The sequence below is a fragment of the Rhinatrema bivittatum genome, chromosome 11, assembly GCF_901001135.1.
Source record: "Rhinatrema bivittatum chromosome 11, aRhiBiv1.1, whole genome shotgun sequence".
Classification (NCBI taxonomy): domain Eukaryota; kingdom Metazoa; phylum Chordata; class Amphibia; order Gymnophiona; family Rhinatrematidae; genus Rhinatrema; species Rhinatrema bivittatum.
The window spans coordinates 58,711,386-58,736,798 of NC_042625.1; the positions used below are offsets into that span (position 1 = coordinate 58,711,386).

General features: G+C 42.7%; 1 protein-coding gene across 1 annotated transcript in view; it reads left to right on the forward strand.

The window, feature by feature from the left end:
* The window catches only part of KSR2 (kinase suppressor of ras 2), a 611,851-nt gene that overhangs the window by 60,505 nt on the left and 525,933 nt on the right, over nt 1–25,413 (forward strand). The window contains 1 exon segment of the mRNA XM_029571387.1: nt 16,806–16,946. Coding sequence (XP_029427247.1) covers nt 16,806–16,946 — 141 coding nt within the window.

Sequence of the window (25,413 nt, forward strand, 5' to 3'; positions counted from 1 at the left end):
AAAGGCGAAAAAGACGCGGAAGGTGTCTAAGATTTAAACGTACTTGAATTGGATAGCCATCTTTTCAGCTCTATTTACATGAAATGTTGTTGCCATATTTATAACGCTGAAAGAAATGGGTTGCTGAGCTGGAATTTGCCATTAAATTTGAGCGACCAACCTTAAATTTGAAGAAACATCTGTAATAAGCGACAAGTTATGAATTTGATTGAAGTAACAGCAGCGTTTCATGAATTATCGATGGAGTTTGAATACTTAAGTTAACTCAGACAGGCTAAGTTACACAGCCATTTTTTTATAGAAGCACAATATTTATAAAGAGAATTTTCATATGAAAGACTTGTTTTCACATTAGAAAAGTCATAAAAAAAATAACAAAAATTAAATATAAAAGATCACAGGTAGGAGGGAGGTTGGTTCATGATTACTATTAAAAATATTTTGCACAAAAGGCTATGGTGGTGGGGAATATAGAGTTGTTGTAATTTATACAGAAGTCCTCATCAGTATTGGGGATTGATTCTACCTTTTTATTTCAGGCACACACACTAAAGAATATACTCCACTATTTCACTCTCCCCCAAACTTTTTAAATCCTAAAATTCTCCAGAGCAATACATACCAATCTTCTTCTCTTTTCCATACTTACACAGGAGTATGTTTAAATTGTTTAAATTGTGTCACGGTTATGGTGTCATTATCCTCTGCATTAATCTATTTCAAGCATCCATCTCCCTCTCAGCAGATAAGTATTGTTTGTTTGTTTAATTTTTGGATTTATTTCCCACCTTTTTAAACTATTGCTCAGCCAAAGTGAGGTGTTACAGATTGGATGAATAATGTGAGATACAGGATAAATGAATGAAAAAACTGAGGATTAATAATAACATAAATAATTAACAGTGATGTAGTGGCGTACAAGAGATTGCACAGAGCAATTAGGCTGTATGAGTCATTTGAGGTTAAATTGGGTGGGGATGAGGAAGTTGAACAGTGACATAGATCAGCAAACAATAATAATTGTTTATTAATATAAATAATAATATAAATATATAGAGAGTGATATTGTAGCATGAGATGAAAATTCTTCCCTGCAACTTCATATCATCCTTGAATTACCTTTGGTACAGAAAATTTTACCTTCCCATACTTAAAAGTCTGTCAAATATTTGAATGTTTCTCTCATGAGGGGGGTAAGGGGTGCCTGATAGAAACATGACAGATTGTGAATTCTCATTGCATAATTTGTTTTAAATAGTTGTTAATGTTCAGGTTGAAGTAGTTCTGGGGCCGAGGTTGATTGCCCAATCTCATTACCAGTGTTTGTCATCTGAGAAGCAGTTCCTGTGCACATTGTTCAATAAAAAAAATAGTTGGAAAGGCTCATTCACCACTTTACCATCATCTTCCCCTCTCCAGCATTTACGCCCTCATCTCCCCCACTTCAGCATTCTCCCCTTCATCATCTCTTCATCCCCACCCCAGGATGCACACCCTCATCATCATCAACCTCTCTCCAGCCATCACCATAATCTCATCTACAAATTTCACCCCTCATCATCTTGCCTTCCCTTTAGCATTCACCCCCCTTCTTTGCCTTACCACCCCTATAACTCAGTGGTTCCCAACTTTTTCATGTTGTGACATACACAGCATAAGGTTTACTTGGTTGTGGCACACCATCGCCTTCCTTTCCTTCCAATTCCCTAGCATAATCACCTTCCTTCTCCCCCCACCTGGCATCATCACCTTCCCCTGCTCCCCATTCCATAACATAATCACCTAACTTGTCCACCATCTTTGTTGTACAATCTATTTTTCTAATCTGTTCGTCCCAGGTTCCCCCACCCACCCCCCCACCATGTTCCCTTTCTAATCTTTTTCTAATTTGTTTACAGAGTCTCTTTTTTATTCTGTTTTATCTCTTGCCACCTATTTATTCCTTTCCTCCCTTCCTCCCTCAAACACTCACATGGGCTTACACTCTTTCATGATCTTTGAGAGCCTGTGTGTGTGAGTTACATTCTCATATGCTGTCTCACACACACACACACGCTCTCACTCTCACACACTGTCTCCCAAGGCAGGGAAGAAAATCCTCCTTAGGCAGAAACAGGATCCCAAAAGCAAAAATCTCATAAAAACAAAATAGCTCTTTTCAAACTTCTTTCAAACTCTGCTTCATTCTTCCAAGACAATTCCTTCTAGACCGTGGGGTACTGGCACTGGACTTGGATATGGCTGTGAAGGCTAAACTAGGGATCAGCTTCCACACAATTCCTCTAACTCAACACTCCAAAAATAAAAGCCACTTCACCTGTATCTGACTGTGGGACCCAAAATTGGGGAGAACTTAAAAAACTCCAAAATCTGCAACTCAAAGCCAAACAAAACCTACAGAAGGCCACAGAAAAGCCACACTGCTCCTCATTCACATGCTGTTTTGTAGTGCACTGCTGACCCATCCAGTCAAGCCTCTGCAGAGGTGCCTGCATGGATGGTATGCAAACTACAAAAATCCTAGCCTGGGAATATATTAGGAACCAACCAGTTAGTGGAGACCTAGGGGTCTCTACACGCATAAAAGATGCGAAACTGGGTTATGAGTGCGCTTGTATGTGTACTGAGCCCAGGTTTAGAACAGCTATAACATGCATAAGAACAAGTTTTATGTGCATAAATGGGTTTGAAAAGTAACCTTTTGAAGTGTTAAAGACAAAATGAAAAAATATTTTTTTGCAGTATATCATTGTCTCATTGTAATTTACAGGGCTTAGGTTGGGGGGTGGGTGGGGGTACAGGCCCTTGGCAAATCAGTTGGCTTGTGACCCCCCTCCTTACTGAGATTAAAGACTGAGAGTTTGTGTGTGTGTGTGTGTGTGTATGCGTGTGTATGAGTGGAGGGAGCGAGCTGTCCTTACTATCTGCTGCTGTAGCTCCTTCCCCACATTATCTGTGCCCTGCAAGCCGTGGCAGCTCCTGGCCTACTGGTGCTCACTCTCTGGAATGGGCAGTAATGTCCAAGAGCCAGGGGCAGGGCTCTGTGGTGGAATGGGGCATGGGCATTCACTCCGATTTTATCATTCCCCCTAAAGGAAAGCCCTGGGAAGGAGGAAGAAAAACACCTTAATAGAAAAGTTAGGAGATGGAGCATCCGATATTTGCCTCTGATATTTGCCAACATTTTCAGCATATTAGGGGATTCTCCAATATATTCAGCACCTGAAAGACTTTTTAAAAAAAATATTCTGTTTCAACATTACAAAGCAGATTACATTCAGGTACTATAGGTATTTCCCTCTCCCCAGAGGGCTTAATATCTGAGAGAGATTTATTAAACCATGATAGTTTATCGCGGGAAGGGCCAAATGCCATGGGGAGAGGATGTGTTCCATGATATTTGTTCCCTCCACTACAAATTATCGCGCCATCTAGGCCGCAGCCACCATTGTTTAAAGGGCCAGTGGCATAAGTTCTTCCCCCACAGAAAAATGGGGGTCACTGTTAACCCCTGCCACCCCATCCACCACCTATCGAGGTGGCACTGGTCATCCCCCCCACCTGAATTTAAAAATAAATACATGACACACATGCAGTGATGGCCATTTCCCTTCCCACCCTCCCCTTCAAAGTCCACAAGATCCTTAGATAAAGGATAGCCCCCCCCCCAGCCCATTCCTAGTCCTGTCTTCTAAACAATGGCGTAGCCAGAAATTAATCTTGGGCCACCCCAAAAAATTAACATGGGAGGGAAGTTGTCATTCAGATCCAGGCAATACCAGTTGTACTCTTATCGATAAATAGTGCCTTAGAGTGTACCTAACAATGGATTCGTAAGTATTATCATCTTGACTAATGCTTTAAAATATTTTAATTCTATTATTTCAAGCAGTTACCAGAATAAAATTACCTTTATTAATCTGTATTAATTTATTTTATATTTATTGCAGTTTATAAATTCACATTTAAAAGTAAATAAAGAACACTTAACAAAAACATCAGATCCAATCATGTAATAAAACAAATGTCAATGTATTCTTTCATGAAGGCTCTTTCCTAAAATGTGGAGAATATCATAACTATAATAAAACTGCAATAATCATTATCGTCATAAGAACTTAAGATTTGCAACAGGTGCAGAGCAGAACTAGGACATGCAAAAATAAATATTCAAATTCTGGTGTCACCTCAGTGACAGCAAAACAAACTCTCCAATGCCAAACACTTTGTGAAGTAAGACAAATCCCTACATAAAACAAATCCCTACAGAGAAACCATATGCTAATAAAAATATTGCATTTCTCTCACACATGCTCAATATAAACAGACCCTTACCCAACACAGAATAAGGGACTGTAAACTAGAAACAAAAATGCAGAAAAAACTGAAATGGAAAGCCTGAGAAACCAGACTCTGTGAATGCTGGAATACTGAAGAAACAGCAAAATACAGATATATAAGAAATGCACATTCCCAAAGCTGGCATATTTCAATCACTGAAAGTCAAAATCTTTTTTTTTTTTTGTACCTTTGTTCTCTGACCTTATTTTTCTAATTTGTTGGTCCCAGTCTCTGTTCTCCTTGTCTGTCCTAATTCCTTTTTCAGGGTCTCTTTTATTCTGTTTCTTCTCCTCCTGTCTTCTTTCCTTCCTCCTTCATATACACACACAGACTATCTCTCACATGCGCTCTCACAAAGCCTCCCACTCTTGCATACTCTCACATACATACAGGCTTCCACCCTCATATGCTATCACATGCAGGTTCTCTTTCTCTCACACATACTCTCTTGCACACACAGTTTCACACTTCCACACACACAAGTCTCACTCTCACAAGCAGGCTGCCACTCCGCCACACAGAGGCTCCCACCAATGCCCTGTCTCTCACATGCAGGCTTCCACTTCCATACACATACTCTCCCTCACATGCAAACAAGGTCCATAGGCTCCCACGCGCTCTCTCTCTCTCTCTCTCACACACTCACACAGGGTCTCTCACCTACATGCTGTATCTTTCACACACACGCACATATAGCTTATGTGCTCATAAACACACACACCCCCCCAGACAGGCTCCCATTCACACACATACAACCCAGGCAGGTTCCCATTCACTCCCACAAACACAAAACCCAGACGGTCTCCCCATCAGAAGCAGAAAAGGGAGCCCATTCTGCTACTTCTCCTTGTGTGCTGGCCCCTGCGCTATTCAAACTTTTTGTGGTTAGCACTTTCTTTATGCTGATACTGTGCATCATGAGATCATCATAGAGGACGTCTGCTAGCCACGAGTTTTGAATTTTGTAAGGCCAGTACACATGGTGGAGCAAGTGAACAGGCCTCTCAGGCCTTTTCTTTCCTTGATCACCGGTAGGATAGGTCCTCCGACTGCCTCTTGTGCCTTATTCTGTTCCTGGCCGCCAGAGGAGTGGAAGCCACTGGCGGTCTCGCAGACCTCCTTCTCTCTTTGGTCACCCTGGCAAATGTTTACAGGAAACAACCTGAGAAAAGGTGAGAAAATGAGAGCAATGTGTCTCTGTTACAGTGTAGTACTAATTTTTCAGCCTTATGAGATATCTGAGCTCCACCTAGTGGCTAGAACTGTAAACTATATCACTTCTGCAATGGAAAAGAAACTTTTAGGATCAGATTTCACTTTTAGTGAAAAGTATAAGAACCCTGCCAGGCTGTTTGCTTGAACAGTTTTGAACTAGTCTAGCTTCTGCCCAAGGATTTAATATCCTTCAGCTTCTGGAAGAGAAAAATAGCAATCTTGAAAACAATAATTTACGGAAACAGTGCTGTGAGAATTTGTCCAGTTTTTAAATTTAGTACAGGAAGGAACAGCAGTTGTTGTAGAAGATTTTGCCTGCCCATCTTCCTGTCAATTCTCAGTGTTAAAGTATGATGAAATTCTGTTTAAATTTTAGGTGTTTAGTAGGTCTCATTTGCTAAAATACATGTATAAATATGCTTTGGACAATGGAACTTGGAATTGGTATACTATATAGTTCCATGCTGTTAGGATTTTGTCTGCTACACAGCCTCGTCCTACCCTGCTGCCTCCTGCTATGACAACTCCTCACTAGAGGAGGCCTCTAATGAACTCTGCCCTCAGTCACTGGGGCCAGCTCCTCAGTGACTAACCTGACTCAGCGTGTGGTGCAGCCTTCTCTCCACCAGGAGAACTCAGCAGGCATGGCTTCCAGAACTTTCCAGGCTCCTTCTTCCTGCCTGCGCCACACGCAGTGCCAGCTCTGTTTAGATTTGCCTTGTGAGAATCTCCTCACTGGCTTATTGAGTCGCTCTTGGCTTTTTGTCCTGGCCTCTGTTTCTTGTTCTTGCACTGTGGCCTCTGAGCCTTCTTGCTCCTTGCCTTGCTTTATGGGCCTAAGGGCCTTCTTGCTCCCTGTCTTGCCTTATGGCCTAAGGGCTTTCTCATTTCCTGCCTTGCTTTGTGACCTAAGGGTCTTCTTGCCCCTTGCCTTGCTCTGTGGCCTATCTAGGCCTTTCCTGACCATGCCCTCCAGGGCCCGTTGCTTAGTGGCCTTCGGGCCTCCAAGCCTTGCTGCCTTTGGGTTTATATGTACTGTGTGATCCTTGTTGGTTCTTACCTTGTCTGCCTTGACTAATTCCTGCCCTAGTCTGCCTTGTTTGATCTTGTAACCCACTGTCTCCTGTCCGTTCCAGTATCCTATCCACAGTCCCTGTCTGTTTCAGTACCTGGTCCACTGCTCCCTGCCTGTCCCATTGCACAGTCCATGCTCCTTGCCTATTCCAGTTTCCTGTTCTCAGCTCCTTGCCTATTTCTGTAACCAGTCTTCAACTCATTGCTATTCCAGTCTCTCTGCTTACTACCTCCAGCCTGTGTCTGCCCAGCCCTGACCAGCTTATCCAGCCTGTCCAGCTAAGTCCTACTGGGCTCCTTGAACACAAGGGCTCAACCTGTGGGGAAGGGGGCTGGCTAGGCAGAAGACAGATCCAGCTCCTGCTCTGCTTCTGAGAGGATATTCCTAAACCCCCACTGGTTATGACACATGATTTTTGGGGGAGGCTGACCCAACCCTGATTTTATTCTCATTACATAGATTAACTTTTTTTTCCAGTTTCTTAAGACACAGGAATTACAGGATGCTTGCATGGAATGGAGGGAAAACCTGGGCTGACTCAGGGGCCGATGTAATAAGACCCACAGTGAAATCTGTGCTATCTTTCAGCATGGATTTTTGTTAGCGTGAGCAGCAAAAGCAGGCGCCTCTGCAGGATGTAATAAGGGGACGGCATGCAAATGAGATACGCACAGAAAATCTGCACAAAACAAATATCCACGCAGATATGTGCACTATAGCATGCACTGAAGGCCTTATGCAATAAAGCATGCATAAACCTGCATTAAAGTGGCGTCCTGTGATTGATTCTTGGATGAAAGCCTTACAATTTCATAAGACAGTAATGAATTAGTGGTCCGGGAGTGGGGCAGAGCAATGTCTAACCTCGTCGTGGTCCATCATCAACCACATGGGAGCTATAATGGTGGATGCCAGTGAGTGGGGAAAATGCAACAGAGATTTGGAAGGGGTTGCAAAAGTATTCAGCATTTGACAATTGCTGTTCCCTCTTGGACCTCAGTTCTGGCCTCTGCCGCTTTAATTTTTTAACCTCCAGACAGGCGCTTACACTTAACTCCTGCCCTGACTCAGACACTAAAAAGCCCGCACTAATGCCAGTGAAGCTTTCTGCATTGCACATGAATTTATTTTATGTATTTATTTTTGAACTTTTCTATACCGACCTTCATGTTGAAAGTAACATATCAAATCGGTTTACAGTGTAACAACAATATTGCAGAAGGCATTACATAGAACATGGGGTTACATAGAACTGGGAGAACAGGGGAGAACTGGCGAAGAATTAGCAACAGATAACGTGAGAGTTAACAAATGATAAAGGGAACGAATAATTGGGGACAGGGATGTCGATTAAGCACAAAGGAAGAGGACCTGAAAACCTAATTGCCTCCTTTGCATGGCATTAGCATGGACTCGCGCTAAACCAGCCAAGGCTTTGAGCGGATTTGGGCACGCGTTATTTCTGTTCTAATGCATTATTACATACACACTTAAGATTAGCGCATGAAAACACATATTGTAACTAATAACGCGCAAAACCCACAGTAGTCTATCACAGCTTTTCATTTATTTATTACTTTTATATACTGACATTCGATCGAGATATCACATCGGTTTACATATAACTAAACAAATAAGACACGATCTGCTTATTTTACATTGTAACATGGTAACTGATAAGAACGAACATATGACTAAACAAATAAGACACGATCTGCTTATTTACATTGTAACATGGTAACTTATAAGAACGAGGAAGAGAAATATTTACATGGAACGTTATAACATTGCATCTTGGGAAATGCTATATAGGATACATCGGCCCTCAGTTTTTTCCTAAGGACTTAGAGTTGTATCGGAACCTTATTCTTGCGATGCCTCTCCTTGTTTTTACATAAATTCATTGTTCAGGTCTCAACATGAGAATGTTGGAAGGGACAAACATGAGGACATTGGAAGGGACAAACCAATCAGAAGTGGTGAAGAAGGCAACATCATATAGTGTCATCACTTCGTGTGTCAGATCCTCATCTTTCTCAGTGTGCCCAGAACTTGCTGCAAAATTATTACAGAGTTTGCCACCACCAATTTAGTTTTTCTTTAATGTTGCGCTGCTTTCTTTTGTTACTGTCATTAATAATTAATTTGCTTACATGAGCCTCACCAATTTGGGGGGGGGGGGGGCGGGAGCCTGTGCAAGGATGCCATTAAGTATCAGCTCACACCCCTGCAGCATGTATCTGTCCCGTATGGTAGTAACTCCTTACTATTTTTGCTACAACATCACTTTGACGAGGCATACATTGCAAAACAAGGACAACAAATTCAGTCTTGATTATGCTGTATTTTCTTGATTGAGTGACCCAGTGTATAACCAGCCAAACATTTTCTGAAGTTTCCCAGTGGCCTATATGATATTCTCCATAAAATGTGTGCAACAAATTTCTCCCACTTTTCTTAAAATTAAATAAATTCTCAGATGTAGTGGATGCATAGTTACAAAGGAAAACGGGAGGGAATCCAAGATGGCGTCTACCAGTAAAATGCTTTTGTTTGAGCTCCAGAGTTGTTTCTTTTTCTCCGTTATTATTAGTTACAATATGGGATTAATGGGGAAGAAAGGGAAGGCTAAGTCTTGGGTTTACTCTTCAGCAACTCTGACTGCTTCAGAGTATGCTTGACTTTTGGGTCTCAACGTCGGTGAGATCTCAAACCGATTTGTATGTGGGAGGGAGCCCCATAGAGATGTGCAGACCAAAAGTTTATGTTCATAAGTCCATAAGTCGAAAGGGGGGGGGGGGTCAATTTCGGTCAATATGGACATATGGAGAATTCCATAAGTTGAGTCTATGTCCATACGTGCAAATAAAATTTAAACCCCTCACCCTCCTTAATCCCCCCCCCCAAGACTTACCAAAACTCCCTGGTGGTACAGCAGGGAGTCAGGACGCCATTTCTGAACTCCTTTGCGAGGAGCACGTCGGAGTGACGCGGCGTCACGTGATTCCCCGCGCGTTCGCTCCGGGACCCTCGTTGGGGGCCCCCCCCTTGGGGGACCTCCTGACCCCCCCAAGCTGGCCAAAAGTTCCTTTTGGGTGCAACGAGGGTCCCGGAGCGAACGCACGGGGAATCACGTGACGCCGCGTCACTCCGACGTGACGCCGACGTCACGTGCTCCTCGCAAAGGAGTTCAGAAATGGCGTCCTGACTCCCTGCTGTACCACCAGGGAGTTTTGGTAAGTCTTGGGGGGGGGGGATTAAGGAGGGTGAGGGGTTTAAATTTTTATTTAGGATCAACAATCGTGATTTCCAACGTATTCAACATAGCTATGTTGAATAAGTTGGAAATCCGATCGTTTTCGCCTCATCACTTTTTTAAGTTAAAAAAAAAAAAAAAGTTGCGTTTTACATTTAAGTTCAAAACGAATGCACACCCCTAGAGCCCCATGAGTACGAGAAATGGTTCCCTTGCGGTATATCAGTTCTTCCCTAATCAAGAACTTATAAACCACTACCACTGCTGGAAGGGTTTCTGTGTTTGGAGCAAAAAGAGTTGACAACTCAACCCAAGTTGGTTGTAGCTGCAAATTGGTTTGGAGTCCCTGCCTAAGCAGTGACCCTGATGATGGGGGGGGGGGGGGGGGGGGGGGGGTGGCAAAGATCTGAGAATCTCTTTGAGTACATGTGTGTTGTCCTTGTAATCTAAGTTGAAGTCTCAGTGGGAAGAGCTGGTAATGCTGAGGCAAATATGCAAGGCTTGTTTGAGAGTAAATATTCTAGCCAAAGTCCAGTTTTCTTGTTTAGAGGCCATCTGAACCAAGAAAGCAGTGAAATCAGCTCCATATCTCAGCTTTGCTCTTTCACGTGCCAAGCTTCCCTCAAGTTTTGTGAGCAGGATGAAAGAGTGGATCATTACTCCTCCCAGTAAAGTACTGTTTCTTCCCACATTCTTCTTTACAAGGTTTCAAGGCAGGTTTGATCAAGGAAAATCGATATCATAATGGAAGAGTAAGTTCTTGACAATTCTTCTAGATATAGGAACTTGAGTGATTAATTTTCTTAAGTTAGGAATTTTGCCATTGTGGAAATTTTGAAAATGTCACTGCAACAGATTCCTCCTGTAAGCGGGGTCTATTTTCTACCTGTAGTCGAGACAAACTATGGTCAAAGAAGGTGACCTAGAACCATTAGTTTCAATGGATAGTTTGGATATTTTGGGCCTCTTGGAAACATCCTAGGAAGGGGACACTGTGGTTTTTTTTTTAACAGAAATGGATCGGGAGAGTGTTTTGAAACTTTACTTTCAGAGTAGATTTTCTGGACTGAGAATAAGTGTTTTCCATGATATGTCAAGTTCTTTTTTTTTTTAATTCTCTTGTAAATGTCTCATTGTATTTCAAGGAAATAAGTATTTTATAATCAGTCACATCTAGAAAAATTTCTTGGGGATAAAGCTCCTCCTTGATCTTTATTTTTTTTTTAGTCCCTTAGAGATCCAGTTGTAATTGTGGGATAGTTATACTTCATCCTGGGTATTTTTTTTCCCTAATAATTGATTAGGTTTCTTGATTTAATATTTGCCAATATGCCAATGGATTCACCCTTAGGGAACTTGAGTTAGAAAATTGTTTTCATAACATGTTTGCCTATTCTTTCTTTTTATATTACCTAATTGATTTTTTGTAACATTTTGTTACCTCTAGTGAGTGTAGGGCTCTTCTCCAGCACAAAAACCACTATGCAGATGCCGAGGTCAGTTCCTCATTGCAGTAATAGGTCTGTGTCCAGATTCTATTGAAGGTCTCTGCAGTCTTAAAAGTAAGCCTAGACCCTGGAAGATAGTCAGTCCCTCTAAATGTATAGCCTTCTTGAGCAAACACTGATCTCTCCCTGCACTGCCTCTCCTTTTGAGGGACAAAGCCTGGGAGCCTCTGAAATAGGCTCAGGCACTCCAGTCCTATTTAACAGTCCTTTACACTTTGATTTCCAACATGCATAGTGGGGATAAAATTCGTACAAATCTCTTCATGGTTAAAAAAAAATAAAAAAAATTTCAAGGATGCCTGGATTGCTCCAACCTCTAGTTTTGGTAAGGATTATTCCTCTAAACCTTATTTAGCATAGGGTAATTTTTACCAGCATTGATGGATTATCTGTCCTAGCTGGGTCAAAAATTTGGTGAGCGACAAGATTGGTTTTACCCAGGACTGACGAAATGACCTCTTGCACCCAGGCCAACATGTTCTGCATGTGTTTCTGTGAAGTATGAGCCCCTCAGCTAAAGCCACTTCGTCAGTTGGGTATATCCCTCCTATCTGTGACTTCATTTCCTGTGAGTCATGGACTTTTGTTGTGACAGTAAGAGTTTGATGTTCTACTCTTGGATTTAACAAATTGACATATATCTGATGGCATCCTCCTTGCATGAAAAGTTAATATCAAAAACTTAAACTCAGTTCGAGCCCTCAATGGTAACCAGTATAGCTTCCTAAGCACCGGGGAAATACATTCCTTTCTTGAACAACCTGACACTATCCTCGCCACCACAGTTTGGACCATCTGCAGTCTTTCAGAAGGCCCACACAGAGACTGTTACAATAGTCCAAATAAGAAGTAACCATCGCTTGAATAACTATCTTAAAAGCCTGATTGTTCAAATAAAGGTGCAACCTCCTTACCAGCTTCAGTTTTCAAAATGCTGTACAGACAATATGGGCAATATAATGCTCTAACGTAAAGCCCGCAGCCTTCACACCACTGCGGTGTCTTTGCTGCCGGTTTTCGCACTGAGTAGCGCCACCGTGAAAGGTGGTGCTATTCGGCGCACTACTGCCAACGATAACATTGGTAACGTTATCGCCAGCAGCGAAGACACCGCCGACTCCTCCCCTCCCCCTAATTTGCATTATATCGCGTGTGTTAGGGCCCTAACGCACACGATAAAGCTTTAGTGAATGACCCCCTTAGACTGCTATCCATATCAAAATTCAGATCCAGTAAAGATTTTAACCCATCCCTCCCCAATGTTACCAAAATATTTGTCATCTGTATACAAATATCCCCTTACCCCCAAATCATCTAATAATCTTCCTAGTGGATACAAGAAGATATTGAACAAAAGAGGGGAAAAAAGTTAGGTTTGAGGGACCACATGTTGAATTGTACTAAGAGAAAACATTGCCCCATTCACAAAAGCTCTTGCTGAACTATTGGATAAAAAAGAACAAATCAATTGCATTGCCCTCCCAACAATACCTAGCTCCACACAAAATCTCAATAGTATCAGATGATCCACCAGGTCAAAGGCAGCAGATAAATTTAATAACACCACTGCTTCTTGATGTGTCAATTCCATGCAATACATCATCACTAAGAGACACCAAATTGTCTCTGTACAATGCCGTGACTGAAAGGAGTATAATCCACCTGCCTCTTACAGAAAAGATGTTAACTGCAGAGTCACTGCTTTTTCCAGGAACTTTTCCACAAAAGGTATATTTGACACTGGTCTATAACTAGCACAATCTAACACATCTACAGACAGCTTTTTTAGAATTGAATTAATAATAGAGGAGCACAAGGATAATGATACTTTTTTCCTCTTCAAAAGACACATAGAGGTTGATGTAACTGGCGATATTGAAAACCGAATGCGGCTTAGAATTTTTATGGTAATATTGGTATTAATGAGTTTAGACCTTTGTCTTTTTTGGAATTCATGAAATTGTTCTCTCTGGTAAGACCAATGTTTTATGGGCTGGGGCATTATGGGAGCAGATGGGAGCAGATGGGCTGGGGCATTATGGGAGCAGATGGGCTGGGGCATTATGGGAGCAGATGGGAGCAGATGGGAGACGTTTTCAGGAGGAGCGGAGTTAGCTGCTTAAATTATGCGGCTAACTCTGGTCGTGCTACTGATCTGTCCTAAAGTTAGCCGTATAGCCATATGCAGCTAACTTGAGATAGCCAGGTGTTTTTAGTGGACGACCGTGCCACTGAATATACCCTGCTAGTTAGCCAAATAAGTATATCTGGCTAACTAGCTGATCTGCTCAGCTGCTGAACATTGGCCCCTTAATAATCTGTAACAGAAACAATAAACCCTTCTCTGACAAACCTTTCACCAACTTAGCTGCACAGGGATCCAGCCCATAAAACATTGGTCTTACCAGAGAGAACAATTTCATGAATTCCAAAAAAGACAAAGGTCTAAACTCATTAATACCAATATTACCATAAAAATCGGCACTTTCATCCAACTCCCTTCCCTGACCCAAACTAACCAACCCCCCCTTTCTTCTCCACCCTAGCCCGCAAATCCATCACTTTGGACACAAAATAATTAGCAAATGATTCACAGTCAAGTACCCCCAAAACCACATTCTTTTTCAGCACATCTACTCCCAGTAATCTCCTTACAATTATAAGCATCTCATGTGATCCATTTTCTGTTTTTTCAATAACCGTCCCATAAAATGCCATTTTAGCCTTCTCTATGTCCTTATAATAATGATTAATCAGAACCCACCACAATTTCTTAACATATCTCTCTTCTTAACTCATTTCCGTTCTAAAATTTGAAACTTCCTCCTCAAAATACGTAATACATCTGTCGGTTGGTTTCTTGTTGCTGTAGTTAGGCAGCGAGACATCTTAACACTTTATCGGAGGACATAAATTACCCCTTCAAAATGAGCGAATCCACATGGATTTATCATAGTATTTCTTCTATGGTTAACTGCCCCTCCCTCAGCCCAGATAACGCTCTGAGAGGGGGAATCATACGGAGGGCTAGATTTTAAAAGGTGCGCATGCGCACTTCCTAGCACGCACACATGGACGCACCAATTTTATAATATATACACGCCGAAGTGCGCATCTTATACAATTCGGTGGCTGTGCGCACATGCGCGTCAGATTTTATAATCTGTGCGCTAATGGCCGCTGTCCCGGCCGGCCTCCTTCCCATCCCGCTCCTCCCTGCCCACTGGCCTGCCGCCTTTTCAATTATGTGCGTATTGTCACTTTCATGCATGGCCGGGCCCTTTTGAAGATGCGCACCGTGCGTGCAGGGCCTGGCCACGCGCATAAGTGCCAATATTTACGTGTGTGGCCGATTTTAAAATTCGGAAGTTAGCTTGTTCTTGGGATCTAAATTCCCACCAACATGAGAGCTCCTCTTCCTGCATCACAACTGTCCCTATGTTAGATACCTTTTAGCTTCAGCAACTTACTGCAAGCATTGTGGGGGGTGTAGGCAGTCCTCTGGATCAGCCTTGATTGTAGTCTTTAGCTGCAGGAATAATAATTAGATCCCACTGCTGCCACAACTTTGTCACCTCCAGCAGGTGTAGGCCTCTCTTCCGCACCAAAACCACAGAGCAGATGCCGAGGTCAGTCCCTCATTGCAGTGCTAGGTCTGTGTCCAGATTCTGATGGGAGGACTCTACAGTCCTAAAAGACAACCTAGACCTGGAAATTAGTCAGGCCGTCTAAATGCAAAGGCTTCTTTAGTCAAATAATGAACAACCACCTTGTTCTTTTCTTGCACTGCTTCTTTTGAGGGATGAAGCCTGGGTTCCTCTAAAATAGGCTCAAGCACCCCCAGTTTATTAAACTGTCTTTATACTTTTATTCCGGCATATATGGTGGGGACAAAACTCAAAATTCATATCAATCTCTTCATGATTAAAAAAAAATAATAATAATAATTCAAGGATGCCTGGATCACTCCAACCTCTAGTTTTGGTCAGGAGCTTAGGTGCAACTCTCCCCCCTCACTCCCCAATGAGTTGCAGGTTCAGATATCCAGTAGGTATTAGCCTTGCAACATTCCCCCAGCTAAACAAACAAACGACTCGGTGCATCCCCCCGCCCCCCTCAACCCCTAAAAAAAAAAAAAAAACCAGCTTCAAAACAGGGAAGAAAAAAGGAAGAATAAAAAAAACCACAGGATTTTTTTTTCCCTTTAAACCGAATTTTAACAGCCCGGCACATGCATCAATCGGGGAACGCGCGAATAAGTTGGGCTTGTGCGCGCCAAGCGTATTTTGAAAACCGCCTGGATATGTGCAAACATACCGCAGCACATACATCACGAAAGTTTTCAAAAAGGGCGTGGTCTCGGCAGGGCATGGGCGTTTCAAGGCATGAACTAGGATGTGCTTGTAAATACTCATGCGCCCAGGCCCCCTGACGCGTAACTTTAAAGAAAAATAGGCAGGCCTGTGGGATTTTAAAGGTCGGAGCTAACTGGAAGGACTGAAGGCTATCAAACCGTGAGGGGTTGGAGGATCTCTCTCTTAACTGGGTGAACTGGGGATGAACTAGTAAAACTGGAAATAGCGTCAGTGCACGTCCCTTTTTAAAAATCCCTCGATTTATGTGGTAGAAGGCGGCATTGCGAGCGCACTTAAAAATTTGCCGCACATCTGCACGCAGCCGGGCTATTTTGTAATATTTGTGCATATACGTGCACAAGTTATAAAATAGCCGTGTCCCTGGGCGTGCGAAAATGTGCGCCCGTGCGCGTGCCGGTTTGAAAGCTACTGTCCCTGTGCGGGCAAAGGGGCTTCCTCTCCACTTTCCCCCTTCTAAAGTTGTTCCTCTAAGGACACAAGCATGCTGAGCTTCACAGACAGACCTCAATCGATGTCAATGGCCGGGTCCTCTATTACGCTGTTCTGTGGTGAGAAGGAATCCACTTCCATCTTCTCTATAGAGAGTTCAGAGACTGCTGCTGCAGACGTTTATGAGCCTCAGGCCCAAAGTGTGCCCCTCTTTGTGATTGTTGTGAGTCTAAATCTCTCCTCCCATGTCAGCTGATCCAGACAGTGCTGAGGGCTTCTGGGACATGTTCCCCTTTTGAGCTGCCGCCCTACTCTAAGCTCCCTCTTCCTCAGTCTAGCCCGGTGTTTCTCTTCCTGTACAGGGGGGTAGCAGTCTGTTTTGGCAACGAGTCCACATTACCTATTTACTAACTTTTCCTCTATTGTATTGGCTATGCTAGAAGGAAAAAAAATGTGCATATGAATAACAAATAAAATAAACAAATGAAAGCAGTTTTTGTGGCTGCTATAAGGTGTCTTCTTTAATATTTTTGAACTGAGATCCAAACATCCCCCAGGGTTTGTCCCAGGGTGACTAAGCCTCTAATCTCTCTCTTTTATTTCAGAGCAAACTGGTGAAGTACTTCAGCCGCCAGCTGTCTTGCAAGCGGAAGGTGGCCCAGCAGGAGCGCAGCGCTGAGCTGGAAGGGTTCCCCCAGCTCACACACTGGTTCCGCATTGTGGACATCCGCAAAGAGGTCATGGAGGTAAGAGGTTAAATGCAGCACACAGGCGGGTAGCTCAGGAGATAGGGCCCTTGTTCTTATTGAAGAGCTGGGCATGGAGATCTTTCTCCTTGGAAGGGGACAGTGAGGATGAAGCCTGTGGGCAACATTTCTATATTCTGTTTATATCCTGCAATGAACACCAATGTTAGTTAAAGAGATGTTATATTAGCTCTTAATGTGACTTTTTAGGCTTTCTTTAATCTGTATAGTGTGGTACGCCTTATATGTCTGAGCATGTCTGTGCGTCTTATTTTTAATTGTTCATGAGCAGTAACTTCCCTATCAATGGAGATTATGCACATAAGTGGAAAATTATAAGGTGAATTTTCAAAAGTTGAGTGCTGTCCCTTCTTAGTTGGGAGGAGGGAATCATAACACCTTCCTAACTTCCCAGGGCACTGGAGAAATTCCTCCTGAGGCATGAACAGGTTCCAAAAGCAAAAACCTTATAAAAACAAAACCTCTCTTTTTAAATTTTTATAAACTCTTCTTCACTCCTCCAAGACAATCCCTTCCAGACCGTGAGGTACTGTCACTGGACAGAGTGTCTTCCCTTGGATTGGGGTTGTGAAGCCTAAAATAGGGATCAGCCACCACATTATTCCTCTAACTCAACACTCCAAAAATAAAAGCCACTTTCCCCTATCTGGCTGTGGGACCGAAAAATGTGGAGAATTCCAAAAAACTGCAATTGAAAGCCAAATAAAATCTACAGAAGACCACAGAAAAGCCACACTGCTCCTCATTCACATGTTGGTTTGTAGTGCACTGCTGACCCATCCAGACAAGCCCCTGCAGAGGTGCCTGCATGGATGGTCTGAAAACTCCAAAAATCCTAGCCTGGGGATCTACTAGGAATTGAAACAGGGACCTTCTGCATGAAACTGCATAATTATTGCTACTAAGTCACTGTGCCAGTCAACCATCATCATTTTGTGTACAGCTGTATGTACTATGTCAAGATTCATTGCTTTGTGCTCTAAGTGATAGTCCTCAGCTCCTGAGTATTGCAGTTTTGCAGAATCTGAGCCCAGGGCACTGGAGACACAGGTCCTGTCACTCATGGTATTTTTACTGACATGAAGTTATTTTTACAATGTCATCTGTGTTTGCTCTTTTTATTTTTTTAATTAATGACAGTAGACAATCCTGACCTTAATCCCTTCCCCATGTTATACATGTTCTAAATCTCAGCCAAAAAGGCCAAAAAAGTGAAGACATACCATAGAACTGTAGTTTTAATTGACAAAATGTACCCTCAAGCTGCCAGATGTCTGTCCCTTACTGGTCCACAAGATGGCAGTATGGTTACATAGAGACTAAAAGTTAAGCAGTATGAATGGAAATTCTGGAGGTTGCAAATAGAATGCAGGAGTTCTGAGGGTTTTAACAATTTATTTTTCAGGGATGAATAGATATATTATTTTGTGTTCCTCTACATAAGAACATAAGAAATGCCAGAATGTATCAGACCAAAGGTCCATCAAGCCCCGTATCCTTCCTCTGACAGTGGCTAATCCAGGTCACAAGTACTCAGCAGGATCCCAAAGAATAACTCCAATCCTCCTTAACCAGGACTTTCCCATCTACATGGCTCATAATGGTTTATTGACTTTTCCTCTAGGATCTTTTCTAACCCCTTTCTAACCCACCTAACTGCTTTCATCACATCCTCTGACAACAGATTCTGCAGTTTGTGTTCTGAGTGAAAAAAAATACTTAGAAACGTGCTCCCCTATTAGCATCATGGAGTGTTTCCTAGATGGTAAATAAACATTCCGTATTTACCGTTCCACTACACCCAAGACTTTATAGTCCTCTGACATATCTCTTCTCAACCCTCTCTTCTCCAGGCTTAAGAGCCCTAATCTTTCCCCCTAGTGGAGCCGTTCCAGCCCCTTTATCATTTTAGTTGCCCTTCTCTATACGTTTTTAGTTCTGCTATTTATTTTTTGTGAAGGTTTGACCAGAACTGCACACAGTACTCAAGATGTGGTCGCACCATGGATTGATACAGAGGCATAATGATATTTTCTGTTTTTGTTTCTATTCCTTTTCTGAATAATATCTAAGATTCAAAATCCTCAGCCGCACACTGGGCTGAGGATTTCAAAGTACCATCGACAATGATTGCAAGAACTTTTTCATGAGTGATGACGCCTAATATAAAACCCAGCATCTTGTACCTAAAGTTTGGATTATTCCTCCTTATATACATCACTTTACACTTGTGCACATTAAATTTCATCTGCCATTTAGATGCCCAAATCCCCAGTCTCTTAAGATCCTCCTGCAGTTCCTTGGCAAGTGATCTGACAACTTTGGACAGTTTTGTCATCTGCAAATTCACTCCCTTTTCCAGACCATTTATAAATATATTAGATTTCACTGCTCCCAATACAGATCCCTGGAACACTCCACTATTTACCTTTCTCCATTGTGAGAAATGACCCATTTAGTCCTATCCTCTGTTTCCTATTGTTTAGCCAGTTACCAGTCCACAGTAGTACAGTACCTTCTGTCCCATGACTTTTTAATTCCTTGACGAGTCTCTCATGAGGGACTTTGTCAAATGCCTTCTGAAAATTCAGATGCACTCTTTCTGTCAACTCACCCATGTTCACATTTTTGTTAACACCTTCACAAAAATCTAACAGGTTTGTAAGAGAAGATTCCTTTTGCTAAATCCATGTTTAGTGCTGCCCCATTAGTCTGTGTCTATCCAGTTGGCCAGTTATTTTGTTTTTCAGAATATCTTCTATCATTTTGCCCAATACTGATGTCCGTTTCCTGGATCACCTCTGGAACTCTTTTATGTTGGACGCCCTCCAGTCCTCAGGTACTGTAGCTGATTTTAATGAGAAGTTGCAAATTACTAGTAATAAGTTTGCAATTTCATTTTTCAGTTCTTTCAGAACTCTTGGCTGTATACCATTCAGTTCCGTTGTTTGTTACTCTTTATTACATCATCCCAGTTCATCCTATTTCCTCTGAATCACCACCCTCAAAGATTGTAGTCGGCTTATGTATCTCTCATAAACCTTCCTGAGTAAGGACTGAAGCAAAGAATTCATATAGAAGTCCATATTCAGAATCATTTAACTGGATAACTCAAAAGTTATCCGGCCAAATGAATATTTACAATAGGAAATCACGGGAAACAGCAGGACATTCACTTTCCATACCCCCTGAGGAAGGACAGCGAGTTTGAAACATGGCCATGTTGGGAGGAAAGTATCCCGGTTTTTTGTTTGATTTAATCAACTGTGGCACTTCATTTATGGAGATTTACGAGCGTTGAACTGTTTCTTTGGAGTTTGTAATTTTAGACTCGCTAACAAAAATATAGAGCACTCAGAGCACTTCAGTAACCAAAAAACATATGTGGAAGGAGGGCAGCGGTTAATGATTACATACACTGCATAAACATTACCATGGGGTAATGTAATCATATGAAACCAATGCCCTTTTCCTTAATATTTACACACAGTTCATTGAATTGCTCTAATAAGATTTAAGCTTGAAGTTTGCCAGTAAAAAGGGAGAGCGATGTGTTGCTTTTTCAGTAACTTTGAAGATATAGGTTTTGTAGCAGTTTGGGAGGTGATTATATTTTGTAGATTTGCAAATGAATACTTAGGAATTTATCTGGCTAAATTCTAGTTGGCTAACTTTTTTTTATCAGGATAAAATTTAGCTGGACAAGTCAGAGGTGTTCCGGGGGCTTAACTGGGAGAAGCTGGATTAGCTGGATAAGTTATCTGGTTGGCCCATACACCTGTCCTTTATCTGGCTAACTTTAAGACAGCCAAATGCCGCACCACTGAATGTATAGGTTAAGTTAGCTGGATAGGTTCAATCGGCTAACTCAAGCCACATAGCAGCTGAATATGGACCTCTTAGAAGCTAACTTGGCTGAGATATTCAGCATAGACGTGTGCTGCTGAATATACTCAGCGATCTTAAAGTTAGCCAAATAACACCGAATATCAGTATTTATCCTGCTAAGTTAACCAGACATGTGGCACTACCCTAGAATGCCTCCACCCTGCCCCTCTGTTAACCAGCTAACTTAGTCTTCCCTGAGCACCCTTTTTAACATTTTATCTTCCAGTGGCCCAATCAGTTCCCTCACTGACTTCTTGCTTTGAATATACTTCAGAAATTTTTCATATTGGGCCGGATTTTAAAAGGGTTACGTGCATAAGGTACACGCGTAACCCTTTTAAAAACCCCCTGTGTGCGCCGAGCCTATTTTGCATAGGCTCGGCGGCGCGCACAAGCCCCGGGACGCGCGTAAGTCCCGGGGCTTGCAAAAAGGGGCGGTCGGGGGCGTGGCCAGGGGGCATGGTTTCAGATTGGGGGCATGTTCGGGGGCGTGTTGGCGGTCTGGGGGCATGGCCAAGTGCCCCTACACAGCAGCCTGTGTCGGGGCCTGCCATGCCGGCGCGCATAAGTTACTACTGTCCGGAGGCGGTAGTAACTTTTCTGATAAAGGTAGGGGGGTCCTAGATAGGACTGGGAGGGTGGGTTAGGTAGGGGAAGGGGAGGGGAAGGGGAAGGGGAGGGGAGGTGCGGGGGGTGGAAGGAAAGTTCCCTCCGAGGCCGCTCCGATTTCGGAGCGGCCTCGGAGGCGACGGGCAGCGCGCGCAGGGCTCGGCGTGCGCAAGTTGCACAAATGTGCATCCGCTTGCGCGCGCCGACCCCGGATTTTATAAGATACGCGCATATCTTATAAAAGTACGCGCGCGCTCTCTCTTTTAAAATGTACCCCTTTGAGTTTTTGCCTCTTTTGCAAGTATTTTTTTTTTATTATTAACACATTTAACTAATGCATTGAGCAGATGTATTTCAGCAAGCACTGATTCTGCTAGAGATATGCCTGACCACCCATCATACTTGGTATGATGGGTGGTCAGGCATACTTGGTAAAAAAAAAAAAAAAAAAAAAGGGGGGTGGTACGACTAGGAGAAAGGGCATCAGAAATCCCACAGTTAGTCAGGTTTTCAGGATATCCACATTCAATGTACATGAGATACATTTATTTCTACTGCGCCTCCAGTGTTTATAATGCGGATGTATTCATTGTGAAAATGCTGAAAACCTGACTGGTGGAGTCAGCAGGATAGGTTTGGCAAGCCCTGCACTAAGTTTAGTTAGACATGTGAGAGCATGAGAGAGAGCTGAGTTTCTGTTGGTGGTCAGGGTCCTGTCCCGTGCTGGTCACTACTAGAGATGAATGGACAGATACAACAATAGCAGTGCACAGTCTATCCTAGTTGTAACACTGCCAAAATGAGTGCAGCGGTCTGCCAAACGCAACAAACAGTTCAGGCTCCTAACTTTTGAATTTTAAGCTCCTAAATTAGCCCTTTTGAAAATGTTCTAGGTCTGAGTTCCTAAATGCAGGCCTCTAGATTTATTAGGATTCTAAATTTAGGATCCTAAAAAGTGGGTAGTTACAGGGGTGGAGTTAGGGTGCAAAGTTAGGGGCTTAGCACTGATTTTCAGAACTAGGCTTCCTATTTAAGATCCTAAATTTAGGAGGTAGGGACCTAATTTAGAGGCTAATATAGTTCAGCTTGATTTGAATATCAGCCCCTTTGAAATTAGGAACTGATAGTCTTCATCAATTGGAAAAAGTACACATTCTCAATCACTTCTAAATCCAACCCTGAGATTAAGGGTTTTAGGGTTTGCCTTTCCCAAATTAAAGAGGAGGAAAAAAACTAAGAACTGAAAGAACACACTACTGCCTCTTGAAAAGCTTAATTAAAAACACAGAGAGCTCTGGTTTTTTTTTATAGCAGAAGGAAGCAACCAAATACAGCAGCCCACATGGGGGAGCTGTAAACCAAAAGGTATATTTTTCTCTATCCATACTAACGGAATAATCTTTGTAGTAGAGACCCAGTAGGTCTCTACACTAGCAGAGCTGTTACCCAAACATCCAGCCTCCTAATGTAGGTGCAAAACAGCCAGGGGGATAGAGGGGTGTGAGACACCATAGAGGGAGGGCTAGAGAGGAGGTAGAGGGAGTGCAAGAGAACCAAGGGAAGGGAAGCAAGAGAATCAACGGGAAGGTGGGAGGCAAGATGTATGGCAATGGCACAGAAACAGCCATCCAGCAGGTGTGTTGCGACAAGGTAGAAAAGGTCCAAATATAATTTCAAACAATCAATTAAGTAGCAGAGAAACCATTCCAAGTGGTCAAATATTTATTGAAACATTAGTCCCCCGACACGGAACCGTGTTTCGCTAGGGCTGCATTGGGAGGGACGAGTAACGTATAATATAACAACATTGGCAATACACCATTGAAAGGAATCTCCCATTTAATCATATAAACATTACAAAAGCATAGGTGTGTATATGAATAATGAGGAACTGTGCAAAAGTTGAATTGTGTAACCACGTAAAGCAAATTGCATGTAAGGAGTACACCACTCTCTTGTGCACAGGCAAGAAAGGAAATTTTGAAAGCCACACTGGGTGGCAATGTAGGCTAAAGCACTCTGCCTAGAATAATATTGTTCAGGGCTGTCAAACGGATCCAAAACAAGATTAATGTGGAATGGAAACTTAAAGATAACAGAAGGAAGATCTCGGCACTTTTAAGTGCAGCCGAAGCTGGTACAACATGAAAGCAGGGCTGCCACGGCTTTGCAGGGCCTTTCTACCTTGTCGCAACACACCTGCTGGATTGATTAATATTTAGTGTATTTGCTCGTCGTTCCACACCTTGTTGTGGCGTTTTCCACAGAAACAGCCATGCCATGGAGCTGGGCTTGCACTTCAGCATGCTCATCTCCATACCTAATTCACCCCTCCATTTGCAGACCTAAGTACTTTTGTCTATAGAGATGCCACTACCATGCTCCTTATCCCTTGGTTGCTCTTACACATGGTGCATTCTTCATTTGTAATTAGGGAATATAAGAGGAGGAGCAGGAGCAGTCACAGACCAAGGTTGCATGCCTTCTGCTGCTGAACTGCCGTCACTGCCACTGCTGTGACTGCCAAGAAGGAGGGCAGGTGGGGGAAGTTCGGCTTTTTAAATGTGGTAGTATTTGATATGACGTTTACAAAGGAGATGTGGTATATTCTGTGCGACCCTTGGAAAGATTCCCCAGGCTCCCAAGAAAAAATGTGGATGCTTACTTGTTCCAGTCACGGATCCAGTATTACTTAGTGGGTCAGACCCTGCCAAATAGAATCCTGGATCTAAGTTCCAAGAAGCAGGTACTCCAGACCTGGTTTTTCAGTTCCTAAGTAATTTATGTATTTTGGAACTCAGAGGATGCTTTAAAACAAGAGTTGAAAACCTAGGAGCAACTTTCCTGTTCCTTATTACTTGAAACTGGGTCTTTTCCTGTTTATGGAACAGAAGGAAATGCCAATGGAGTCACTGGTGAAAGTGCTGCACTAACTAGAGCCAGTACTGGTTTTCATAATCTTCTTAAACTTTTCTGCTTGGTACAAACACGTTGTAAAGGCAAAACCAGGACTAGCTCACAGGATCATTGATGACTTGGAGCTGGTGGTGAGCATTTTAAAGGGTAGCTCTCTAAATCTGTTTCTGTAATATTGGTATTTCAGCTGGAAAAATGTTTTGCTGTTTGCTAACTTTCCTATAAGGGCTATAAGAATGAAAAAAGGGAGAGAGAGAGAGCAGCATCTATTTATCTCAGTGGTTCAGGCAGGGAACGTCTTAACTAAAGCCTTGCTATCACTCTGACCCCTTCAGTAGAGAGAGATGAGTTTGTGCTGCTGGAAGTGGTGATAACCAGCTTACTTTAAAAAGCAATTTTCTTCATTTAGATATTTCTGTCTTGTGGCCTGCAAGTCAACATATAGTTTAAAGTCTGTGGACATATCTTATTGTGTTAACTGTGTTATGTTTGCTTGACACTTTAGTGCAATGGTAGTGATGGTGAGGGGTAGGAGGTTAGTCTTGAAAATGAAATAAACATCTATAGAAATGGAAAATCTGATCTGAGCTTGGGGTGGTTAATTTAAAAAAATTATTTTGGATATAGTGCGACATTGCCTACAACTGAGCTGCCCTGTTCTTACTGATGTTGGAGACTCTAATGACTCACAATCACTTTCACACCCTATTGGCAGCTGTCCTCACATCTCAGGCATGTGGGATCACCACAAGACTCCAGGGATGGGGAGTCTGCCTTTATTTCTGTCTCATTTTCAGTCCTAGGGGTGTGCAAGGGTAAAAAATATTTCATTTTTCATTTTGTTTTCAGGTGAGGGGTTCCCTACAAATTAAAAAAACAAACAAAAAAAAACCGCAACCCAAAATAACCCATTTTATTTGTGGAGGGTTATGTTTATGACGCCACATCCAGGCCTGATGCCAAGGTCCGGCCTGGAGGTCCGGTCCCAACGCCTGGAACTTGGCCGGGCTCAGGCCTGATGCTGGGGCCTAAG